General features: G+C 44.8%; 1 protein-coding gene across 1 annotated transcript; it reads right to left on the reverse strand.

Annotated features, from left to right (window-relative positions):
• Positions 1-119: 119 nt before the first annotated feature.
• Positions 120-25,206, reverse strand: LOC310935025 (tyrosine-protein phosphatase non-receptor type 14-like; the record flags this gene model as incomplete). The annotated part of the gene is made up of 19 exons (XM_083898850.1): positions 120-788; positions 880-1,043; positions 1,147-1,381; positions 1,627-1,755; positions 2,860-3,078; positions 4,047-4,187; positions 5,188-6,567; positions 7,285-7,754; positions 8,751-8,829; positions 9,921-9,981; positions 10,477-10,559; positions 10,823-10,910; positions 11,026-11,114; positions 11,240-11,327; positions 11,430-11,500; positions 11,870-11,937; positions 12,768-12,865; positions 22,343-22,518; positions 25,033-25,206. 19 exons carry the CDS (start codon positions 25,204-25,206, stop codon positions 660-662), a joined length of 3,942 nt encoding a protein of 1,313 aa, XP_083754976.1. The 3' UTR covers positions 120-659.
• Between the last annotated feature and the right edge of the window lie 233 nt (positions 25,207-25,439).

Consider the following 25,439-nt stretch of genomic DNA (forward strand, 5'->3'; position numbering starts at 1 on the left):
CAATCAAGTGGAGAGAATTTTGAAACTTGAAAGGTTAAAAGCTGCTGAACGGTCCTCGGAAATTAAATGTGTGGAAAGAAAACAGGGACAATTAGGAAGAAATTGACCTCATTGTTGATAGAAATAAATAAAAACAAATGCTTGTTATGCTGTCAAAGTAAATATTTGCTGTATTCATTAATACTCTTGTTAAAAAATAAAAGGGAACATTTTTAGAGAATGGTTTCGTTTTTGGCAACCCTGTTCATTAAGAGTTTAGCAATAATACTGCTGCCACCTACTGTTCATGCAGCGTAACGCCACGTCTAATAATGGCTTGTGTGAAACTTGTTCTGAACAGTAGAATTTGACTGATTTCGAGAGACATTTCTCGAGGGAAAAAATCTCACGAGCACCCAGGGCGTGGAGACACAAACATGCACGCTCCACGCAGAAACACAGGTCCAAGCTTAAATCCCAGGGGGATAAAAATAAAAAAGGAAGAAGAATGAAATGTGAACACACTGACCATCAGTTTAGATGCACACCCACACACACGATTCCTTTTGTTTGTTTCTAACTCGGTTATTTATCAGTTGTTTCAGTCCACGTGTTTACATACAAAAGTACCGCTGTCATCACCGTCTGCCACATCCTCGAAGGTCATGAGCTCGCTCGGCTTAGATGAGGCGGGAGTTCTTGAGGAACTGGATGAGGACCTGGTAGACGAACTTGTACTGGGAGATGGTCTGAACCATCAGCATGCGCTGCTGCCTCAGCTCCGACAGCATGGTCGGAACTTCCATCGGCTGAAGAGACACAGAGACAAGAGGGATGACGCTTAATATGAGGGAAACAAAGACTACAAAAGGAGACAGCTGTGGTTCCAAGTCTTCTTACCTCATTGTGCTCCAGGCAACTGATCATGAGCTCGGTGAGGATGACCACACCGGTGCGACCCACACCGGCACTACAGTGCACCACCACAGGAGGGTTGAGGCTCTTTGACGTGTCCAGCATGGAGTTAGTGTGTCTCCTTACTGACTGGATCTCCTCTAGGTAGGCTGCAGGAAACAAGGGGGGGGACAAACGTGTTAAGATGTGAGATATATTGAGCTTTCTTGAGCTACTCTTTTAATGAAATATAGTGACTGTTGGTCCACTCACAGAGGAATCCCACCACGTATTCCGGGCAGCCCTGCTCGGGCCAGTCGGTGTACTGTAGGTGCCAGACTGTCCTCTCCTGGCCAGACAGCAGGTTTTTGACCTTCAACCCCGTGGTGGCGTAACAACCCGAGTCGGTGCGGAACTTGGTGGTGACCTTGAACTTGCCGTGAGTGGCCGAGTTGTGTTTGGAGCCCAGTTTAGGCCAATAGCGGTGACTCTTGGAGCGGCCGCCCTCCTAGAAGGGAAGAGAGGGGAGAGAATAGTGTGAGGGGATGAAGATGGATTGATTGGTGAGTGGTAATTGAATGAGGGGGGGGGTGTATTCTACCACATGCCATTTACACACACACACACACACACACAGATTCAGTGATGCACTCTCTCTCTCATCATATTTCACTCACACAGATGAATGCCAGCTGTTAGCTCCTGAAATGGAGCCACATCTGTGTGTGTGTGTGAGTGTGAGTGTGTGTGTACCTCTTCTGCAGTAACCATGGCGATGACGTTGACCCCTTGCTCCCACACCATCTGCCAGAAGTCGGCACAGGTGTTGGCTAACGGACCCTGGGTGGCGATGTAGTGCCACTCCTCCCCTCTGATCATCACCTGGGAAAACGACGACAACAACAACACATAAACGCATAAATAATCAATTACTGCACATGGAACTTGTCGTGTGTCTCGTGCAAACAATGGAAGACACTGTATTTTCGAGCATATTGATTTTACAGGTCATTTGAGACACTGAGAATCATCAAAATCACCACTAGAGGGCAGTAAAAACACCTCTGTCTGGGGCCTTATTCTCTTTAACTTCTTTTCCACTAAATCTCTCTTTGTTTTCCCTCCATCAATAATCATGTGGCTCGACAGAAAAACTTAAAAAACTTCCTCTTTCTTATCATACACTCTTAGAAATAGTGCCAGGACTCATGAGCACACCCCCCGGCTGATTCTTTAGGCCATCTTGTGACTGTAAACATAGTATTAGGAGATGGATGGGGAATAAACAAGGCCTTTTGTTCTGCGGCGGCCACCTTAAACGACGAGAGGGGGACAAGTAAGAGGGTTACACCGTGATAGGCAGTGACTCAGTGCGGCGATCGCTCGCGGAACCGCGATTAGGCACACACACGTACTGCAAACTCAGGCATAAACACACACACAAGCTTGTGCGCACACACACACACACACACACACACACACACACACACACACACACACACACACACACACACACACACACACACACACACACACACACACACACACACACACACACACACACACACACACACACACACACACACACACACACACACACACAGCATGAATAGAGGGCTAGTGAGAGCAGCTCAGGCTGACTTAAGAGGGTTTGGAGTTTGGACCACATTCTTTGGGAATTCCGCGAGCTCTGTGAGCTTAAAGGCCCAAACAGACCTTCAATAGGCGCTTTTCATCCTTTTCCCCTCCGAGCCGTTCCCTGCTTAGAAATGACCACAACAAAGACGACGCCGCAGCGAGCCGAGTGTATCGAGTTTATACCTGTTGGTGTGGGTCTGTGACGACATAAAGTTGTGTTTTATGAAGCTTGCAGTCGTCTAAATGTAGCTCTAACCTTTTTTGTTTCTCTTTTATAATGAAAACACAATAACACAAGGGAAGGGATCCAAAATTCATGTCTTAAGCGTGTTTTTTCTGACATGTTACCTTGATGTGTGAGGCGTTAATGTAGCCCGTGTTGTTCTCCTTGTTCGGCACAAGCTCGACCCGATTCTCCTCGTAGGGCACGAAGTCACGGAAGCGGTTGCGCTCGGTGTTTTCGGGCAGCGTTGCCGTGGTGAGAACACAGTTTGCCCTCTTCTTAGGCACCTGCTCATACTCAGTGAAGACTCGCTCCTCTTCCAGCTTCAACTCCAAGGTCTTACACTGGAGAGATGGCGGGGAAAAAAGAGAGGAAGAAAGAGAGAAGGAGGTGGAGGAGGAGGGGGTGTTAGTCATTGAATAACAAGCAACACAGTATTCAGGGGTTTCTCTTTCAGGCCCCTATGGGCTTTCATTCGTCTAAATTCCAACATACTTTCCAGACTATTCAGATGAGGAGAACACAGACATCTCCCCGAAATACCCGCTCCACTGTCCTGATGCATGTAATGCATTAACACAGCTGTGAAAAGGGGCACAATTGGCAGCGGTCCATGCCTGTGTCTCTGCAGCTCACTCACTCTCTTTCGGGTCACATTCTTAACATACCAGCGGGCCCAGAGAGCGATAAGCACCGCCATGCCATACGTTCCACAGCCCACTTAGGGCTTGCCCCCTGTTAGCTTAGCAACTGTCGGGACAAAGGCTGGGTTTTTCAAAATCCCTGCGCTCAAAAATGGAGCAAACAAGGCGGGCTTCAGGAATGAAAACGCACAACATTAATCATTACCGTTATCAGCTACTGTTTGAGTTTTATCACCATTCATCAAAGTGTTTGTGGCAGCCGAGAAAGCAGCTGTTGTGAGTGATCCTCCAATAATACGACAAGTCCTAACAAGTCAATTTCGGGGCTTGAAAGTTGAGTTATGTCTGAGCCTGAATGAAAGGGACCAAAATCGGCTGCATAAATCCAGTATAATTACATTTTCACTTTGAATTTGTTTGTTTACATTGAAGTACGCCATTAAAAAAAAGATCCAAAGTTTGTTTTGTATCTACAGCATCATACAATATTTAATGCGACTCAAACCTATAATTTTCATATCATCATAGAAAGCCAGACGATGCAGGCAGGAGCAAGAGCCAACGAAACAGAAGCTAGAAATGACGTGTTTTAAAAGCCACCAACCAATCGACAGCACATAAATGAAGACCAGGCAAACTTTTAAAGTCAACAACTGAGCATCTCTTACCCGTTCGTCAGTAGCAGCCTTGGCACCTTCCTCCGCAGGACTCTTGGGGACCGGCATTCGAGCGACGTAGAGGCCGTTGAGGGCGGCCATCATCAGCGGCCTCTTCATGGAGTCCACAGACATCTTCTGTCGCTCCAGCGTCTTCAGGAGAGAGAAAAAGCCTGGTGTCATGGTTACAGGTACCGGCAGCATCGCAGGACTGACTGACATGCCATGGTCGGAGTACAGTGTGTGTGTGTGTACGAGTGGGTGTGGAGGTTGTGACGTGCTCGTCCATGTGAGTTATGAGTGTCTTGCCAATCCCCCCCCCCTGTACTGTTGACAGGTATGAACTAGCAGCCCCCGACTTGTACTGTTCAAAACCTTCAGCCTCTTTCAAGTTTTTTGTCCAATTCTATCGCTCCTTTGTTCCCACCTACTGCCTCACCCTCCATTCTTTAACAAAACTCACACAATCCCCCTGTCACCCTGACTCCACCGACCAAACTCTGACCCACATTACGCTGTCCCTCCGAGGATTACCTCTCCTAATCTCTGATGCTATTAAACCTCCAGGACAGCTCCACCCTTCCCCTCTCCTTCATTCCCTGTGCGACAGTCAAAACAACAGCTTGGGTGTCACCAGGGGGAACCTTCTATATATGAGATGAACATCAGCCTGAGATTTGGACAACTTTTCTGGGCTCAATATTTGGCCACACCAGGAAATTTATGGCAAGAAAAAGCGAGGCAATGATATGATTCCGTTTAAACCTGGACGCTGCTGCTGTGTTGAATGTGTGCCCCTAAACAAAGACCCAACCTAAACAAGCACACCTCCCCGAAAGAATAATCTGAGGGATTTATGAGGGTATTAACTGCATGGGGAGACTCGGAGCCTTGTGCTATCCCCTCAGGTGCTGAACCCCCGGATTACAGCTAATCAGGAGCTATGAAAATAGCAATAAACAACAGTCTGTGAGCAATTTAAAAGTGCAACAAAACCAGTTCTGCTTTTACAACTCAGCTGAATTACTTTCGTCTATACCTCTTGATTTTTAAATGAAAAGAAAATGCAACTTACAACAATATTACATGTGTTCAGTTTATCAAACAGAATGACAACTTTAAATTTGTTCCAAAATCCAAAGGTATGTCCTACCCTTTGGGCGATCTCTCTCTCCACGATGCTGTCTTCCAGTGAGAACATCTCGGACACTGGCCTCTCTTTGACCGGCTCCTTCCGTACCCTCTCCTTCACACTGGTCAGGTCCGGTTCCGAGATGGATGGACCTAAAACAGCTCCATTCACTCCGCCCTGGTCGCCTCGGGTCAACGTCCCACCAGGACCTGTGCCACAGCCTCCTCCGGGGCCACCGCCTCCCTGGTTGGGGACAGTTTTGGGGACTCTGCCCTGGGCTTGGTTCGGGTCCATGGATCCTTGGTGGCTCTGTGGTCCTTGATTGTGGTTGTGGTGATGAGTGTGGTTGTTGTGACCGTGTGTGTGGTTGCGGATCTGAGCACTGCTCGGAGGTCTAGGAGGACCGGGGTACTCTGGCGGGGGTTTGTTGGGCAGCTTGGCCAGAGCAGCCTGGAGCTGAGCGCTGATGCTGATGTCCTCGTTTAAACCTGGGATTTGAACGTCCAGCTCAGGCCTCTCCTCTTCCTCCTCCTCCTCTTCACTCTCACTGCTGTGAATGAGCATGGTGGCATTAGAGAGAGTCTTTTGATGCTGGTAAGACACTGCTGCAGTTTGTGTCACAGAAGCCTCAGGTGCTTTCTGGGCTGGCATCTGCATGGGCAGCTCTTTTGTCTGCTGCGGTGGAGGCTGAGGCTGAGGCTGAGGCTGAGGCTGAGGCTGGGGCTGAGGCTGGGGCTGAGGCTGGGGCTGAGGCTGGGGCTGTGACTGGGGGGTTTGGGGCTGAGGAATGGGTTGAGGCTGAGGAGGCATCACATGTTCTCTGAGAGTGTTCCTCCGATGAAGTGGCGCATTCATGCCTTTCATCACCAGCCCCTCCATCCCTCCTCCTCCTCCTCTCATGCTGCTGATCACCTCCATACTGTGTCTCTTGCCCAGAGTGGAGCGGTGCTTAGCAGCTGCAGTTAACGGTTCACTTACCTCCTGCAGGGACTGGTGCACAACAGCTGAGCTGTCCGGCTGAAAGGTCTTGACCGACAGCTGCACCATGCGGGTAACAAGCTCCGGGCTGCTGCCCCCGATGCAGCGGTGGCGGTGGCTGGCCAGATCGGGCGTGCTGGTGGCCGGGCGGAAGGAGCTGGAAGGGTAAGGCGGAGGAGGCCGTGACATGTGGTTTCTCAGCATGTTAGCAGTAGCTGCATAGCTTCCTGCATTAGTCCCCTGTTGTTTAGTGTTCGCCAGCTCAGGTGTGCTGACCGTGTGAGAGATGGAGCTCCCTACGCCTCCACCTCCGCCTCCGCCGCCGCCTCCACTGCCATTGACACAGGGTGAGTGACAGGGGCCTTTGCTGCTGGCTGGTCCTCCCTGATGAGGACCATGGGACACTGGCTTACTGTAGCTGATCTGCAATGTGGACATGTAGAAATGTGAAATCACAGAAGAACAAGAATTTTTAAAAAATCAAGCACTAGTCGGGCTCGGTATCGAACTTAAATACTTTTTTTAGACCAATAGTGACATGTAAATAAAATTAAATGGGTTTTAATAATTTGGTACAGAAGAAATCTCTAATGGCACAGATGGTGACAAACTGTGCCAAACGAGAGAACGCTGAGACATCTCTACTAAAACCTCTGTCATTTTACTCTGCTCGACTTCAGCAGCATCAGACTTTACACAGCTCATGTCCACATGTTGTTACATGACCTTCATGCATTTTTAAAGCTCCTACTGCATATTTTAAAAGTGACATTTACTTTAGAATGCAATATTTTTTTAGGCGATGGAAAAAAATCCTCTGACACAGTGGCATCTACAGTGACACTTACACCTCTGGTGGAATCTCACAAGTGTTATCTTTATTTTGATACCAAGATAATCCACATAGAGCTTGTAACTGCAGAGATTTACTCTATTTAGTTTGTGCATGTAATTTTCAAGCAGGGACTCCTGACAAAAAGAGGGTAAGGGAAGAAGAGGTTAATGTGTAATTTTTTGAGTTTAAGTATTGTTCGGAAATTGTAAACAAAGAGAAAACTGCTTGAGTGAATCAGATATCAATACACTATCAAAATATTTTTAGCCCTCAAGAGTAGTAAAATCGTTCTTATTCAACTCTACCTGTGGTGCGTAAGGTCCAGGACTGGGCCCTAGTCCATGATACGGGCCTCTCTCCCTCATCTCTGGCTGGCTGTACACCAGAGCTTCAGGCTGGCTGTAAGCACAGGCATTACTGATGTTCAGACTGCGCAGAGATTGGCTGTGGAGATCATGGTGCGTGGGGAGCATGCGCCGCTTCTGCCGCATGACAGCGTCGTACTCGGGCGTGGGCCGGTAGGACGGAGCGATGATGGCGCTGTGGCGGTGGCTGGGGATGTAGTCGGGGCGCATGAGCTCACTGCCGGGGATGCTGAGGTTGGAGGATATAGGTGAGGGAGGGACGAAAGTCTGGGAGTGATTGAGGGAACTCAGGCTGGGGCTGCTGTACATGCTCCCGTTGGGCACTGTGCCATTTCGGAAGGGAAAGTCCAGGAGGCAGCGGTCCAAACTGGTTTCTGACTTGTAGTAGGGGTCGTCATGGAAGATGCTGTCTGAAAAGCAAAAGAGTAAGAGAGAATAATTGAATAAGGAGTGCAATTAAGAAATGACTTGTGCTACCTTTTAATGAATAATTCTCAAAATAAATGTAATTACTTAGATTTAAAAGTGTTAAAGGGCATTATTTTTGTGTAAGTACATGAATATTATCACTTATGTAAAATAATGAATTAAAACACAAACATATATTGAGAGATTAAAGATATTTGAGAGCAGATGAAGACTGAGTTAGAATTTAAACCTCGTCATAATTAAGCCATTGTCTCCCCATTCTGGAGTTGTGCAACATCCACAGTGTTGGTTCTGTAGTTAAACTGTCTTTGCCGTTATGAAGTGTGGCAAAAATGATCTCTGTAGGCAGTCGTGAAAATTTCCCACCAGTAGGAAAATAATGGAGATGGAATATGTTCTTCCCACCATGATGAAACAGACAGTGTGCAGTATGCATCTTATTGCTCTTTATTTGACAATGGAGTATTCTCTCGTCTCGTGTGGAACCACGAGCCAGCAGCAGACACAATTCACAATCTCTGTTCACACACAGACAGTCGGAGTGCGATGCCTGAGGTCACACTGCAGCATGATCTCACACCCTCGCATGGTAGCACACCCAGAATGTTCTTTCCACACACTCTTGTTTTACTGTCGTACACGACTCTCTCAGATTATAAGACCGACTGTGTGAACAAGTTAATGAGAGAGCGAAGCACCAATGAGGTCACTGCTCGGCACCCCCTAGCATTGGGCTTTAATTGGCTGGGAGATTGTTTAAAATACAAATGGGTCGTGAGTCACACACCAGACGGGAAAGACACCCAATTAGCTCCATTGAAATGCTTCAGTTATCGTAAGGGTGGGACAAATCATAAATCTCACTGTGGTTATAACAGTGAGCTGGAGGGACTGAAGCTTACTCTAAAAATGTGTTTGTTGTTTTATTATTTTTTTATGTGTGGGTGTATATGCATGTATGTATGTTTCTCACATACCTTGGGAGCTCTGCGTGTCCTGATAATGCTCTCCATACTGGGAATGCATCGACTGGAAGTTACAGGACTGAGGACGTGGCTGAAAGAAGAAACAAATTCAATGCAACGGCGACTGTTACTCTCCATAAAATCCAAGTTGTGCATGTTATTGTGATTTACAAAATTGAAATAATCCCAAACCAACTTTGAAACCACAGTCCATAACTTTTAAATATAAACAAATATGCATTATACGATTAGTTCACACAATGTTGAATCAGCCTCCACTCCACTGTCTCTGTATTCCTCTGTATACCGGTGTTTAAAGATGATCATTTATTTAAAGATGGAGGCAACAGCAACATGAGGCGCTAATAAAGTGGAACGGCTGCAAAACAGGTTTGAGTATGACTGAAAACACAAGAAAGTGCCCACAAAATGCTTTAAAAGTGAATTCTCATGTTCAAAATACCCGGTCGTTCAGCAGGTCTGATAGTATTGCTTGACAAAGCCTGTTTTCAAATCAAGGTAAGAATGCAACATGCCAATAATGTTATATTGTAAGAAAACAAAAAGTTATGCACTGTAGCTTTGTCAAACTAAACAATACTAATATACAGTATAACAGATTTACAGATTTTAACAGATTTTCCTTCCATTTTTTCCCTTTTTCTAACTGTCTAACCAAACCCACACAACAGGTGATAATGACCGACTCAGAGCCACTCTAGGGTCATGGAGCTGTCAAACGCCAGTGCCTGTGGTTCAGACATCCGAGCACTCAAGTGGACTGACTGAACAGCTATTGTGCCACATTTAGCTTTGCCATTGTCTGGCCAGCGAGAGAGAAAGACGTGCAAATCACTGCCTTCATTGTCGCACCGGAAATCAGACCAAGCAACACCCTTGCAGACTTTCCAACAACACCCACCACACCAGCACAGCATGTTAAAACCAAAAGCTCCGTGGCACAATTAAGAGCTGCTCTGAGTGGGAGAGCAGGGTCAAATCTCTAACCACGGCCATTTCTGTTCTCCCTCTTTAAATTCTCATTCTGTCTCTTGGCTTCTGGGCTAATTTACACAGGCCACAGACAATAACAAAAATAAACAAGGGCCGTGTCACAACGCTGAGCAAAATCCAGCGATATAAAACTACTCAGCATCAAAGAGAGAAAAAAAAATTTTGTACCAGTGAGATGCGGTGGGTCCAAGTGGGTCTCCTCCGGATTGGTGCAGGTGAGTGAGTGGGCCTGAAGGCAAAGAGGTGGAGAACACAAACCATGATTCACAACCAACCCTGGCCATGATGATTCACAAACTGAAGCACTAAAGAACAAACTAAAGTCAACTTGTTTTTAGGTTCATATTTTTTTTTAAACCCTCAAAGAGTAAGAATAAGTGACTGAAACAAACAGACAACTTCTCTTCTCGCCTTTCCCAAGCATGTCAGGGAACTACAGTGGCCTTTGCAATATTTTACATTCGTGTAGTAAGCTTCCACTTCAAAATGCAAAGCATGTGCTGTGGCTGGTTTATCTAATCAGGTTGCTGTAGAAACTTGGTGGCTAAAGATTGCCTAATTTAACTTATTATTGTGATATACACATACTTAAGGGTAGTATCTTATAACGCTGACAATAAACCCTCCTAGTTGTTGCACACTGCACCTTTAAATCACATATATCACCGGATTTAAATGTTTTAATGGCCTTCAGCCGGCCTCTCTGTGTGGCCTCGAGACTCACTCGGCACATATCTTGTTCTGTTTGTAGAATTTGTGTCTGGCCGTGAAGAGGCGAGCGATGTACTTGGCCATTTCCATATCCTCCTGCAGATACGAACACAGGAAGACAAACATTGATTATTTTTTATTTCAATACACCAGTTGTATTCATAGGAAATCGAGACCAAAATTGTCCCCCTCCCCCCCCATATTTATCTCTGTGCAGGGAAGTCTGACTAAGCTTTGTGGGAATGTGTGGGTTTTTTTTGTTGTTGCACTTCCCACTAGAAACCTTGTACATAGCATGTGCATGTGTGTGTGTGTGTGTGCGTGCGTGCACTGAGACCACCTTCAGACACAACACTCACCATGTGAAAGATGATGGTGTCGTCTTTGCTCGTTATCTCCACTGTGATGGCTGACTTGTTGTGTGCTATGGTGCCAATGTCCTTCCACCTGTCAAACACACAAAACACACATTTGGATTGAATTTTCCCACATTAACGTGACATTTTCTTTCACCTCATTTGCGATATGCTACAATATCATAAATACGGAGGGGGTGACTTACTTGTGGAGCATGATGGATCTGCCGTTTCTGTGTTTGACAAACACGCCGACGAAGGACACGCCAATGAAAATATCATTAGTGTAGTTGTCCTGTGAAAATGGAATGATTTCATAAATAAGGTTCTCTCACCACCAAAGTATGTGGCTCCTTTTTTTTAAGAGTGAGTATGTGTGTGTAGGAGGCTGGAGAAACAAGTGATATGTCATTTATCTACCTTAGCAGCGAAGCTCTCCTGGCCAAAACCATCCAGCTTTTCCACCTCCTTTATGTACAACAGCTCTGCTTCAGCAGCCTGCATCCGACTGAGAGGCACAGAGAGAAGACACAAGAAGCAGAAATGTCACCGTGTCTCGTGTATTTTCGACACACAAGTTAGAAACAGGACAAAATGATCTTGACAGTACCAGTGACTCTTGTGTTCCTCAGCAACTTTCTGGGTCCACTCCTCGAGTACCTCATCCCCATGAGGCCAGTTCTGAGAGGAAAGAGGAGACAGCAGCAGAGAACAAAGCAAAGATGGAGGAGGGGGAACAGGAAAAAAAGATAATTAATGACAAAGAGGGCGATTAAATGAAATCACAAACTAGTTTTGCAGCTCAGCTGTAATAAAGGGCCGCTGCAATAGCCCTCACATAGCTGACAGTTCAACAGGGTAAAATTGTGTTTTATTGAGGAAACACATCTGGTATGAAAAAAAGATCTTTATCTCAGTCCAAACTCTCGCTTACGTTCAACCTCTGGGGAGGATGAACGCCGATGACGCAATAAGGCATGCCTATAGGCAACACACACACACACACACACACACCTGCAACCTGCCTGAAGTGAAGGTTTGAAAACTCACCACAGGGAAGAGCACGTACTCCCTGAGGAAGTCCTGAGACATGAACTGGGTGAAGTCTCCAAAGTCGGCTAAAAAAAACACACAAACACACGATATATAAATATAAACATCTTTGCATGTGCACAATGTAACAGTTCTGAATGGTTTATATATTGAAACTTTATTGAAACTTCTAATAATGAACAAAACATAATTTTAACCCTAACCCATTTTATTAAAAGACTGTTAATGTTATCTTTTAATGCAGTGACTTTTTAAAACAAATACTTTGTCTACTTTGTCAACAGTCTACTACTTGTTAGTGTGATTAATTAGTGACCTTGTGAAGTTAACGCGTAACTGAACAAGGTCACTAATTAATCCAAGATTTGCAGATAGAGCCTGTAAGTGCATCCTAAGTACTGCTCTGCTGTTTGTCCGACAAAAGGAGGAGCAGCCGAGGATCCTTGCCTCCTCCTGACAGATAAGAAACTTCCTGATGCTACTAAAGGCAAACCTTGGAGCCGATGATAAGCTAACTGCGTGTTTACATTCCCCCAGAGACACAGACAGCACCCAGGAACAAGACCAAGAAGATGGAGTGAGGTTGTGTGTCTGTGTCTGTGTCTGCATCTGCGTGTGTGTTAAGACTGATACCATAGGAACTCAAGTGGACTGGGCTCTCCCACTGGTATGCAGCCATATTAGGTAGTGAAGTCAAGATGACCTGAGAAAGAGTGAGTTTGTGCTCACTCTTTTCATTCTTGTTCTGTCTGTCTCCCTGTGCTAGGTCATCCACATGAGACGTTTGTGTGAGTGTGAATGTGTGTGTGTGTGTGTGTGTGTGTGTGTGTGTGTGTGTGTGTGTGTGTGTGTGTGTGTGTGTGTGTGTGTGTGTGTGTGTGTGTGTGTGTGTTACCTTGTACTGCTAGGCCTGCTAGTCTGATCCCCTGCTCTACTGTGCAGTGGAGACGTCCATCCAACACCTCTTTCTTCAGTTGCAGGTAATACTGGTATCTGGAAGACAGAAAGGAACATTTTATTTTGGCACCTATACAATTTTTTGTGTGTTTTCCATTAAAACTCACACATTTATTCATCAAAAGTTGCAAAATGAATAGAAAATACAGTCAAGACATTGACAAGATTAGAAATCAAAATATGAATTGTGCCCTTCAAACTTTGCTTTTGTCAAAGAACCAGCAAAACTGTTTTCATCTGTGCTCACATGATTGCACAAGGGTTTTCAAGGGTTTTCTAATCATCCAATAGCCTTCTAACGCCATTAGCAAACACAATGTACCATTAGAACACTGGAGAGATGGTTGCTGGAAATGGGCCTCGATACACATATGTACATATTCCATTAAAAACCAATCGTTTGCAGCTAGAATAGTATTAGTATAGTTGTATTTCTGATTAATTTAATGTTATATTCATTGAAGAAAAAGTGCTTTTCCTACAAAAATAAGGCCATTTCTAAGTGACCCCAAACTTTTGAACAGTAGTGTAATAAGAGGCTTACGTAAAATGGTGACCATGTCAAATATTCCTATTAAACATTAGCATGTTCAGCCATTATGGTCATGTTAACATGCTGATGTTGGCGCTCGTATCAAAGCAATGCTGTACTGTTTGGCTTTTACATATCAGATTGCACACCACAGCCGTTCTACTGGCTCAACTACTGTAAGTCTAAGTGGGTGGCAGTAAAGGCAATCTCATTGGCTTTGAGGAACTCGCTCAGAAATCGGCCGGTGGTCAACGTTATTTTTCCATCTAGCCACACTGTCTCTGAACGCCAATTACATTAAATCACGCTGGAAATCATGATGGGTCCCAGTTCAACACATTAAGCCAAGGAAAGTAAGAGGAGTTGTGCTCATGTCAGTGCACATCAGCCTCTGAATGATTGCAAACATCTACCGAGACACCACAAATACACTTCTAGTTTGTGCAACAGAAATTATGCGTCAAAGACAGCACTGGCAACAGTATTAGCCGTTAAAAACAATGCCAGAGGCGCCGATTTCAGGATCCTAGAGAGGAATGGTTGAATCACCACTATTTGAAACACCAGTGACTCATTTTTGACTTGAGAAGAATGCCATATGTATACCAGCAGAGGCTAAACAAAATGATTTAATAGGTGTATAAATTAACAGCGAAAAAGCAAGCATGTTTCACAGAGCTGGTTCCAATAAGGTCTGTGTTGAATCTTAGATGGGAACAACACCAGCTGGAGAAGAGTAAAGTTTTCTAACTGTGGTGTGAATGTGATTCAGATCGGGACTTAATGCCCCGCGGTTTTGGGCCGAGGTGGTTTTTGCCAAGTGTAAACTGATATGATGACATTGTTAAAAACGTGGAGCCCACTCACAGGCTTCACAAAATGTGGTACGAAGTCGGTCCCAAAACCCCAGAGGCTGAAATACAACATGCTCATTAAGTTCCTGAGCTCCTTTTGTCCACTTTTAGCTGTGGTCCAACTGGATGTTTGCCTTTTTAAGAATGGGGTGACCACACAGGAGGAAAGAGAGGACCGTCGGTGTGATTGGGCCCAGCTGCATAAAAGCTTGTGTGACGTTTCCTGTTTGTTGCTATGGTGACCACAGGCCGTGTCTTTCCAATGTGGGCTGTGAGACACCTTTTCTGACATCCATCCATTCCTACTGATACACACAGTGTTCAGGAGGAAGTAAAGATTGAACAGGCCGCGCCAGAATACACAAACTTCCCAGAGGAAACAGCTGAACTATATATGCTTTGTCATCTTCCTCTGCAACACAAGTTAATGCCTCAGGTTTTTTTGTGCATTTAGCGCTCACAGGTCCACTGTGTCGTGCCCTCCCTTCTTTACCTCCTCGCTTCTTCCATGTTTCCCTTTCATATTTTCTCCCCCTCTTCTCTTTTTGGAGCTTGTCTCAGCGCACTCTCGGGCCTATAATCTGACCCCGCCCTCCTCCCTCACCCTGTCATTACACCCGTTGGCCAAGTTGCCATTCCGTTCCCGTGGCAACCCTCTAATTAGCCAACCCCAACCACTGTAGCTGCAGAAGGGGGGAGGGGGGGCGGGGCCTGATGTGGTCTGGAGGGGAGGAGTCTCAGGGGACACAAAGCCCTTCAGATGATTGTGGACTGTTTTTATAAACTCCCCGTGTTTTACCAGCGCTCTTCATACCGGGTCTGGGGGAAATGTTGAGGTCGACAGTGGCTGGTTCTTATTCTGAGGTTCAGTGGAAACAGCATGATGGTGTTTAAACATATGTGAGGCCAGCTGCCCAAAAGAGGCAGACGGTGAGCTGTTGAAATAGCTATGAACAAGTGAAAGCTTGACAGTAAATGGTAGAAAAAAATAAGTTTCATCGCACGCCCCACGGCCAAGGGAGAACCCAGAATTACGCAAACAGCCGCAAACCATTTCATAAAGCAGTGGCTCCCAACTACTTTGGCTTTTGACCCTTAAAACAAATACGTGACCCCAGAACACAAGTAGTAAGGCTGAATCCCAATACCACCCCTTAGCCCTCCCCCTTCCCCCTACCCCTTTGTCAGAGTTCCCCTTGGCCCTCAAAACAGAGTTGAGGGAGCGAGGGGTACGAACGTTCCCCTAAGAAATGAGACACACCTCCATTACGTCATCACGTCGTCCGGACTTGACGCTCGCAGACTGCTACATCAACAAGCCGATGCGATGCTTGTTGATGTAACAATCCAAAAATGCCGTCCTCACAAGTAATGTCTGTTGCCTGGGCTATTTTTCTGTTTTTACGACTGTCAGCTGCTAACAAAGACATCGGCGGCGACGCTGTGAGGAGTGTTCACACACACAGTTACAGCGACTGCAGACCCGCTGCATTACCTTAGCCACACACACACACACACGGTGCAGAGGGAGAAAGCTGCTCGCAGACAGAGCGGAGGAGAGCGGGGACAGAATCTCCTGTTCTGTCCTGAAGACGTAACTGTGCACTCCGGCACAATTTGTTAATGTTAAAAAAAAATAGCGATAGCAGCTAGCTAACCACTTACGAAAGGAACGCCGGGATAGCATCGGCTACGACTAGCTAGTAATTCAAAACAAACTTGACGAGTGATTCAGAAACACCGTTGACAATTGAAGAAGACCACAATACATCATTACACATGACTGTCGTGATTAAAATACTGAAAATACATTGTGCGAGTCTTTAACGGCCAGCTTTCAAACTTCGCTGACAGGTGACGCGGCGGAAGCTGCGAAATTCCTCGAAGCCCTCCGTTTCAAGTGTGGTCCTGAGGAAGCTTCGTTTCGAGGGCTACGTAGCCCTACGGCTTGGCCCTACCCCTTAACCCTTATGAGAAATGAGACAACACTACCCCTCACATGAACGCGCAAAAACAAGGGGTAGGGGGAAGGGGGAGGGCTAAGGGGTGGTATTGGGATTCAGCCTAATTGTCTTAAAGGTTGTAACCAGTGTCACGGTGTTGTGAGCAGTTTTGAGCTACAGGTTGGAAACACAGGTGAAAAGTAATAGACTATCAGTGAACAATTGCTTTAAATATTATACCATATTTCTCCAAGTTAACCTAGTTCCCTGGTGTCTGTGACATGCTTTGGTCAAAATACCATAAGGATTAATTACCACAGCAGTTCAATCACCCTGCCGAAACAGCCCTGTTCAGAACGCTCTGTTTAGTAGTATCTCTTTAGGTCCACCTTAAAAAAAGGAAAACGAAACTTAACACCACAGAGGGCTACTGGGAGCTAACAGCAGTTAGCATTTGAAAAGTGATCATTTGCAGGCTCTAGCAGGCACATTGCCGTCATACATAATATCTATCCACTGGACAGATAAATCCTCTGAGGCTGGAAGTTTGTGTAGAACTCTGTGCTGAACAGAATAGAACTTTTTGCAGACTTTGTGGAGAAAGTGAAGCTCCACAAGACAACAATTCCAGGAATTTAGCTCGTTGTGACGTCCCAATGACGTCAGACAACATCGCGTGTTTCATCTCCTGTACTTAGACTGAGGAGGACCACAAAAACTTGAGTGAGTCATCTTTTTTCACAATTTGCCGACTGATAGGGCATCCAGAGACCCAAATATAAGGATTTAAATGATTAAAAAGTTGATTTTGCATAATATGGGACCTTTAAAATAAATATTGTTTGATTTACTCAGCCTTCAATATGAACTTTAGGTCAGGGTCTTCCTTAACGGATGTTGCCATGATGCATTGCCATGTTTCTACAGCAGATTGAATGAACTAATCTTACTATGGAAATGAAAAATATTGTGTGAGATCATTTTATAGTTGCCTGATGTGCTTGTGAAAGATAAGGGAAAGCAAACAAATCTTCTGTTTGTTAGATATCCCGTTTAGTCCCTTTCTATTATCATGAATTAGCTTCAATGACGAGACTAATGACATTTAGTTTCTGTAATCTTTTCTACCATGAGTCAACACAAAGACATCCTTACAGCAGCACACGCACCTGGCATGTATGTCAGAATGACGTTTGTGCCGCCTGTCATGCTGTAATAACAGGTGAACATACGTGGGGAGGAAACATGAGGTAGAGCTTTCCTTACTTGGAGCTAACTTGTAACTTCCATCATAGCAGAGAGTGCTCTGCTGGCGCTGCAGGCAGCCGCTCAGTCACAAAGAGCTCTTTATAAGCCCACGCATGTTTGAGTCTCCCTCAAGACGTGCTGCCAGATGTCCAAGCGGGCCTGGACAACAGTCCTTCAAACATATGTGCATGCATGCATGAATCTGTCCGCACACACACACTCTCCCCTGCCATCTCTGCAGTGGTATGACCCTAACTGCCCCCTCAGCCTGGGGATGGGTCCAGACGGCTTGTGTGGGAGGGCAGGAGGATTTCACTTTGAAATATGTTGAATCAGCAAGGGTCACAACAGTACAGTGTGTGTGCATGTGTGTGTCTGTGTGTGTGATAATTGGTCGAACAAAGCTAGGATTTCAAGGCTGTTGGTGCCGGTGGCCTTGGGGGCTGCTGGGGCCAGCTGGCCTCGCTCCGGTCAACAGCTCTCTGTTTAGGTTCCTCACTTTCTCTTTCTGGACCACGTCGCCTGGTGTTTCATATCAGTGAGGCAGAAGGAAAAAGAATGTGTGAGCCACACATACACTACACCTCACAAGTTAGAACTAAAGGGAGTGATTTACAGGAATTAAAAAGAATGAAGTTGTAGAAATGGGTGCAAAGTAAAATTGATAATTGATCACCAAGCAGCCAACTCTGGTGACCTGCAGCACACACACACACACACACACAAGAACCCATTCTGTCTCAACACAAACAAGAGTTTTCCCCACACGCCATAAAAAAGTTTAATTATACCCACTACTCTGAGTAAGCGAATTCTCTGATTTAGTATGGTTACGACGGTGGAACATTTCTGGCTAAATATGTCTCTGTGTTGGACATGTGGCTGTGGAATATGACGATATCTACTCTGTCATTTTATAGATTCTCTACCATACGGAATCTGCAAAGGGGTTTTGTCCATAATACAACTGCTAAGCAGGTCCCGATGACCACGATGATGTAATGGTGGGTAATTCTTGTGGTTTTTATGACCAAAATATTGATATTTGTAGCCCCGCGATTCATATATGTGGTATAGAGAAGAGCAGAAGTAGCTTCAAGAATGCTTGGAAAAAAAGAAAATGGAAAATCCTGTGATCTATCATCGAAATGAATCCTCAGGCAGTTGGATTTCTGATCTTGTTTGTAGTCATCTACGATCTACATATTTGATGCTATGGGCGTTATTCCATTGGCTTCCAAAGGCTCCACCTTTCTAGCATTATAACGGCATGTTTAGTGTGATTATTGGTGTAAATATGTGCCCGGTGATCACGGTCAGAGACTGTTGCCCCCTGCTCTGGGTGATTTTCACAGCTGCATGCAGGGAGGAAAGAGAGGGGAAAGAGAAACAGATGAATGGATGGACGGGGAAAAAGAGGGAGATCCAGCATCAGATTACACATGAGTCAAACTCTGAACTTCAAAGACCTGACCACATTATAAAACTCACATTACTTTCTCAGTAAATCTCATTTACTCACAGAAAGCCTTAACTATCTCTCTGGCTCCTGGCACTAAAATGTGACTGAACTTGTTTCTAAAAAACCTTCTAATCTGTTTATACTCGATAGATGGTTTTTTTTCTGATTATATAATGACATAGGGTTTATGAACATGTAATATTAAAGGTGCCATATGTAAGAATGTGGCCAAAAACAGTTACTACATTCAAATTCAAAATACTGAAGTCTTTTAGGTTCCGTTTTTTGACGTAACTGGCAACCCGTGGTTGCTCGGCAGCTGAGACTCTACTGACTGCAATGATTGGTAGGCGGCGGTAGGTGGCGCCACATGCCAAAACATGATTTCAAAACATTAATTTAGCAGTCTGCAAAATATTTTTTTAAATGCAAATATTTTGGCTGTACTGTTGTTGTTGGTGAGTTCAGTTTGTTATATTAACATTATTCCTGAGTCTCTGTGACATATTAGGAGGATTTTATGGCCAGTTGGTTTAGATTCATTACATAATGTACCTTTAAGAAATATCATAATAAAATAATAAAAAATATAGTTAAATACATTTAAAAAGCCCATGTATACTTCTGCGTAAAGTGCTCTACGTAAGTTTACGGAGACCCCTCTACGTCGCCGGAGAGCCTGTCGGAGAGTCTCTCCATCGTCTCCGGCTGCACAAAATACATTTTAAGTGTCCGTCACTCCGTCAAGGGACAATGGAGACAGCAAGGGCTGTGATTGTTCCTCAGGACAGGCCGAGATAACGCTGCTCTGTGACAGCCACTGTGAGCAGGGTCCACAGAGGCGGAGCAGATCACCGCCGACAACGTCGCTGCCAAACTAATAATACGTCATATCTTAATACACAAACCACACATTTAGACTCTAAATGGCTAATTTCCGTGACACAGAAAATATTTATTTTTAGGTGAGAAGTGCCCACTGTTTCAATGTTATTCCGCTGCAACAACAGTCTTTCTCTCTCAGACGCCATTGCTCACTGTAGCAAGAAGCAACAACAACCTTGCGTAGCGACCCCTACTGATCGGACGGAAAATTGCAGTGCGTATCCGGCACCACGACGGATAACTATGAAGGCTCGAGGGGTCTCCGTGGTTACGCAGTCGGATAACGCATTACGCAGTCGGAGAAGTATAATGTGGCCTTCAGTTGGTAACTTATTTAATGACCTAATATGGGTTTAGTTGAAGAAAAGGACACATAGGAAGCAAACTAGACCACATAAATAGCAGCATGACAAGTCTTTTGATTTTCTCTGTCTGCTCTTTCCTTCCTCTTTGTCTCCGTCATGCTTTCTTTGAAACCCTTTCAGTCCAGGTGTGTAGAAAAACAATGATGAAGGTCCTCTTCAAAAGGACCTGACCCCAGTCAATAAACTGGATTTGCTTTTACTGAAAACTCACTGGGGATGATAAAAGGTAAAAAAAAAAAAAAAAAAAAAAAAAATGTTGCACACTTCATCAAAAAAGAAAAGTTGTGATAGTTGTTTTCACATTGATGTGGAGAGAAAAGGAATGGCTTTTAAGAAAAGTTTGCCTCGGGAACCATGTACTCACAATGCAGTGACTCTTCCGCCAGAGCTGCAGCTGGCTTCTGAGAGGATTCTTGGGGGAGTGTGCGAGGTGTGTGAGGTGTGTAAGTGTGTGTGTGTGTGTGTGTGTTTTGTAAACTAGACATCCCCCACCCCCTTTTACCCCCAGCACTTTTGCTGAGAGGAATGTGTGGTCCGCCTCCTACGCTGGACGGCTGTGCCAACATTCCTGACTAACATAAGACGAGAAAGAGGGAGGGGGGGGGGGAGAGAGAAAAGGAGGATGAGGGGACGTGGAGAAACAAAGTAAAATGTGGGACCGGAGTGATGAAGAGATCTGTTCTTGATAAAAAAAAAAAAAAAGGAGTAGGAGAGACACGATGTACTGGGATTGTGTGAGTAAGAGTGGGGGCTTGAGAAAACGAGGCGAGTATTGTTCCCTAAATTGCCCCTCAGGCCCCATCATAACCCCTATAACCCCATAACCCTACATACATGCACGCACACATGCACACACTCACACACACACACCAATAAAGCCCGCAGGGGATTCCTGGAATACCATCTCTTTACCAGGGCAGATCCTGGCCTCAGTATAACGAACCTGCAGACACACACACCCCTAAGTTAACCAGGTTAATCCCTTGTACATGATTATTATGTGTAAAATAAAATAAAAATGTGTTCTCTCCTTTTAAAAATATGAGAAAATTCAACTCCTACGCACAGACAAAACATCAGCTTTGACCAGCAGTTGACCTCTCCCCCATCCTGTGAAGCAGAAGCCGCAAATTCACCAGCTCAGTGCGAGGTCTGCAAGAATGTGAGTCTGTTTGGACGTTTGAGCGCGTGTGTGTGTGTGTGTGTGTGTGTGTGTGTGTGTGTGTGTGTGTGTGTGTGTGTGTGTGTGTGTGTGTGTGTGTGTGTGTGTGTGTGTGTGTGTGTGTGTGTGTGTGTGTGTGTGTGTGTGTGCGTGTGTCTGAGTGGCAGACTGTCCACTAAACACTGACACCTGGATGCCCCTATTCCCAGCTGGCTAACCTGCTAATTCACACATCACACACTCAATACAGTATCAGGACATAATAGCTACTTACTGTGTGATGTAAATGTACCTGTAAGTGACCAGCTGTGTTTAAATGCATGTATTAATCCCAAACTGTATATATATATATATATATATATATATATATATATAAAAAGTGGGCACAGTCTCCCAATTATCTCGGGTTAGGGAGCCTAGTTTTGTCTTCTTCAACCACAGATTATGTCAATTTTGTAAATTAAGTTGAATGTTTTATCATTTAGAGGAAAATAGATGATAAAGTAGACAGCTGGTATCATCCAATAGGAGCTAAAGGGGCACCTCTGAGTAAAATCACAGTTCTGGGGGCATCAAAATGGTAGTAACACCATCGTCACAACCAAAAAAATAATAATAAAGAATATGCTTGTTTGCAGAGTGTATGGTGCCCCCTTGAACAAAAAAACGTTTATATCTGATAAACTTGACAAAAATATGGCCGCATCTGTTCACAGTAACACAATACCGCAGTGAACAATCTGACACTGACTTTGTTGAACATACGAAACCTCATTGCTCAAGCGTAGAAGGAATTTGACTGTGTTTATGAAGACAGCGGAAAATGTTCACCTCTGCAGACAGTAAGGACATTTTATATTATATTCAGGAAAAGGGCTATGAATGTAAGGAAAATAAATGTTCCCTTTGAGGTGGAAACACATTGGCTGAGGCTACATAAAGCACTATAGTTGAAAGGTGCAGAAAACCCTATGCACAGAGAAGCAAAATGAGGAAATGTGACTCATTACAACATATTTAAAAAAGGGTTTGTATTGGCATTGGTGTCTGAAGATATATTACCTTGTGGCCTCTTGCTCCAGCCGAGAAACATTGGGCACATAGAACATGACACCAAAGAAGAGCAGCGGCTCATTGCCAAACTTGTCGAGCTGCTTCTTGAGGGGTTTCTCCAGCTCGACCCATCGCTGAACCGGGGCCTGCGTCTTCCCTTGGAACCACAGCCCAAAGAAATGGGTCTGGAAAAAGACACAGGGAGAGAGAGTCATTGTAGTGTACACGGGTAAGGAATGGAGATGAAGAGAGCAACAGGAGCAAAAGAAAGACCAAAGAAAACATCAGTAAATGGAGGAGGCAAAAGTTTATGATAAGATATAGGGACTGGAGTTCAGAAAGTAATTGGAAACAAGTAAAGCAAACAGAGAGGAATTCATAGCAGCTGATCCAACATTTGACGTCAGTAACTCTATTAAACATAAATATTAGCCCAGAGCCATTAGCAGTAAAAAATAACCCCTGGAGTGAAGAAACAGGTAATGATCCTATCTGTTTATAACAAAATGAAAACAAAAGTTGTTTCCTCTCGGTAAAGACGCGCTACTTGAAAATTTGAGCTGAGAGAGCGAAAACTAACACGTGACAAGTAAAACGATCGAGCTGTTCAAATTTATGAACGTCTCAGGAAATGTTTCATGTAAAACACGCTGTATTTAATGGACCTCAGACGTGCCGTAACACATTCAGACTGCGAGGATCAGCCATTACCCCAACTAGGACTGAAATTATAGTGTTTTTGGGATGTCCTCATGTTTCTTATCAGCTAATGTTCTCGAAGCCAGCGCAGAAGCCCGTAAACACAGATCTGGGGCAGGTATCGGCACGCTGCGATAATTTCCTGTGACATTAATTTTGAAATATTTCAACCAAATCAAAAGAGGAGCTGTATGTGCAATATGTGACATGACGCATGATGAGCGTCAATGGTGATCTTCCTACCGGGAATTCAATGGCTTATATATGCACATGTGTCTGTTGAAACAGGCTCTGAGGACAAAGTTATCTTTAAGAGGACATCTTGACCTTGTGAGGATGTTTTGGCTGGTTCTCACATCTTTTTTTAAATGGTTAAGACTTGGGTTTTAAGGATTATATTACACCTGGGTCTAGGTCAAAGTTAGCTTAAAGGTTAGTTGTGATGGTTTCAGCTCAGGTGAGGGTCTAGGGAATGAATTATGTCTATGAGAATGCCGTACAAGTCTGTGTGTGTGCCAAGAAGTAAGAACACCTGTTTTTTTTTTTTCATGCGGTTTTACTCTACTGCGATAACATAAAAGTCGTAAAAGCTGCAATATGCAGCTGCAGACACACACACACACACTCAGGGTCTCCGGTTAAGTAGTAAAGATGAAAACAACTCATTCGGAAGGACACACACACACACACACACACATATACAGTATGCACGGGGCAGACAGCGGCTGGAGCAGAGGCGTCACATCACCTTATTTATAACATCACTGACACCTGGCAAATACCACAACACTATGCGAGTACACAGAACTACACTGCTGTCTCTCCCTCTTATTCCGTGAGCAACTCACACTCACAGACACACACACACACACATATTCATCAAAGCCTTCAGGAAGCACACACATTCTTCCTGATGTGTGAACAAAGTATCTATCACCCCGCAGCCACCAAAACAACACCACAAACAAATAGTTAAGCCAGCTACAACGCTACAGACGTCTGTCAGTCAGTGTTGTTTCTAAGCACAGTCCGGAAGAGCTCAACCGTCTTTGTCCCAGTAAACAAGCATGAGTGGGAAATTGATCTATTGAATGAAGTGTGTCTATCTCTGCTCTGGTCAGCTTGTTATTATGAGGCTGTTACAGCGTAGCATGTGGCTAGTTGTCTTCCAACCATTCATTAACTTTAGAAATATCAAATTCCTCCAGTCCAAATGAGGCTGGTAAAATGCAGTGGTAGCTAGACTCCCAATCGCATTATGTGGATGTGTTAGACTTAGTATGTGAGAAGACGGCCTGACAGCCAGAGAGAGAGAGAGAGAGAGACAGATAGAGGGTGGACAGGAAGGGTTGAAGTGGGACAGAGGGATGAGCATGTATCTCTTTCTTCTGGGAGTGAAAAGACGACAGAGGTAGCCACGCTTCGTTAGTGACAGACAAGGACCCTGCAGGAGAGAGACACGAGAGGACAGGGACACACACACACACAGGGTGAGGGGGTAGATCTCACACACACACACACACTTACATAAAGTGTCAAGTCAACACTAGGTATTGTATATGCTTGATCAACCATGAATGCTGCAGACAATTACTTACAAGAATTCATGTAACATACAAACACCTCTGACTCAGCATTTAAAGATATATAATATTTTGTCAATAAAATATCCAAATACAACAAGACTTTTTTTTCCACATTTGAATAACACCATCCGCTTTACCATCTCTGCTATAACTTCCGGTAGCTCAAGGAAACACAGTCTTCATATCAAATGACCCCCATGACTGTTTTGAACTTCACATCAGTGCTCAATAGACTTCTTATCATTGATCAATTATTATCCAAAATGGCCAACATATGATAACAAAGAAGAGAAAAATAGAAATCACAAACAAACAAAACCAGCTGAAGACAAACAAATTCTACACTGTTCAGAGAGAAAGTTCCTGACACATTGCCTAATAATACCATGTGCCATTGTAACATAATAAACATACCTCCCGCAGCTCCAGCCTCTGGGCCACCGCCTCCAGACATTCCTGTCCCGTGCTCTCCACTGACAGAGTGCATTCAATCACATTGTTGTCCAGCAGGCGAATCCTTGTCACAAAGTAGTTCTTGCTCAGGACATTGTAGCGCCGTGTGCGCCGCAGCTTCAGCCGGAAGGGCATGGCTTGCCGAAAAAGGTCGCAGGCCGAGTCGCGGCCGAGTCAAAGGTTAAAAAGTCAACTTGGGAGCAAGCAAGCGGAGAGAGGGGCGGGCAGGCTCTATGACCTGGCCACTGCCCCCCTCACTCTTGCGCGACGCCAGCCACACCACCGGGTGGAGAGATGCACCCAGGCAAGGTGGTGGCCCATTCCCAAAGATGCCAGAGGAGGAGGACAGGGATGATGAGGTGGAGGAG

Source organism: Microchirus variegatus (assembly GCF_963457635.1).
Source record: "Microchirus variegatus genome assembly, chromosome: 12".
NCBI classification, from domain to species: Eukaryota; Metazoa; Chordata; class Actinopteri; order Pleuronectiformes; family Soleidae; genus Microchirus; species Microchirus variegatus.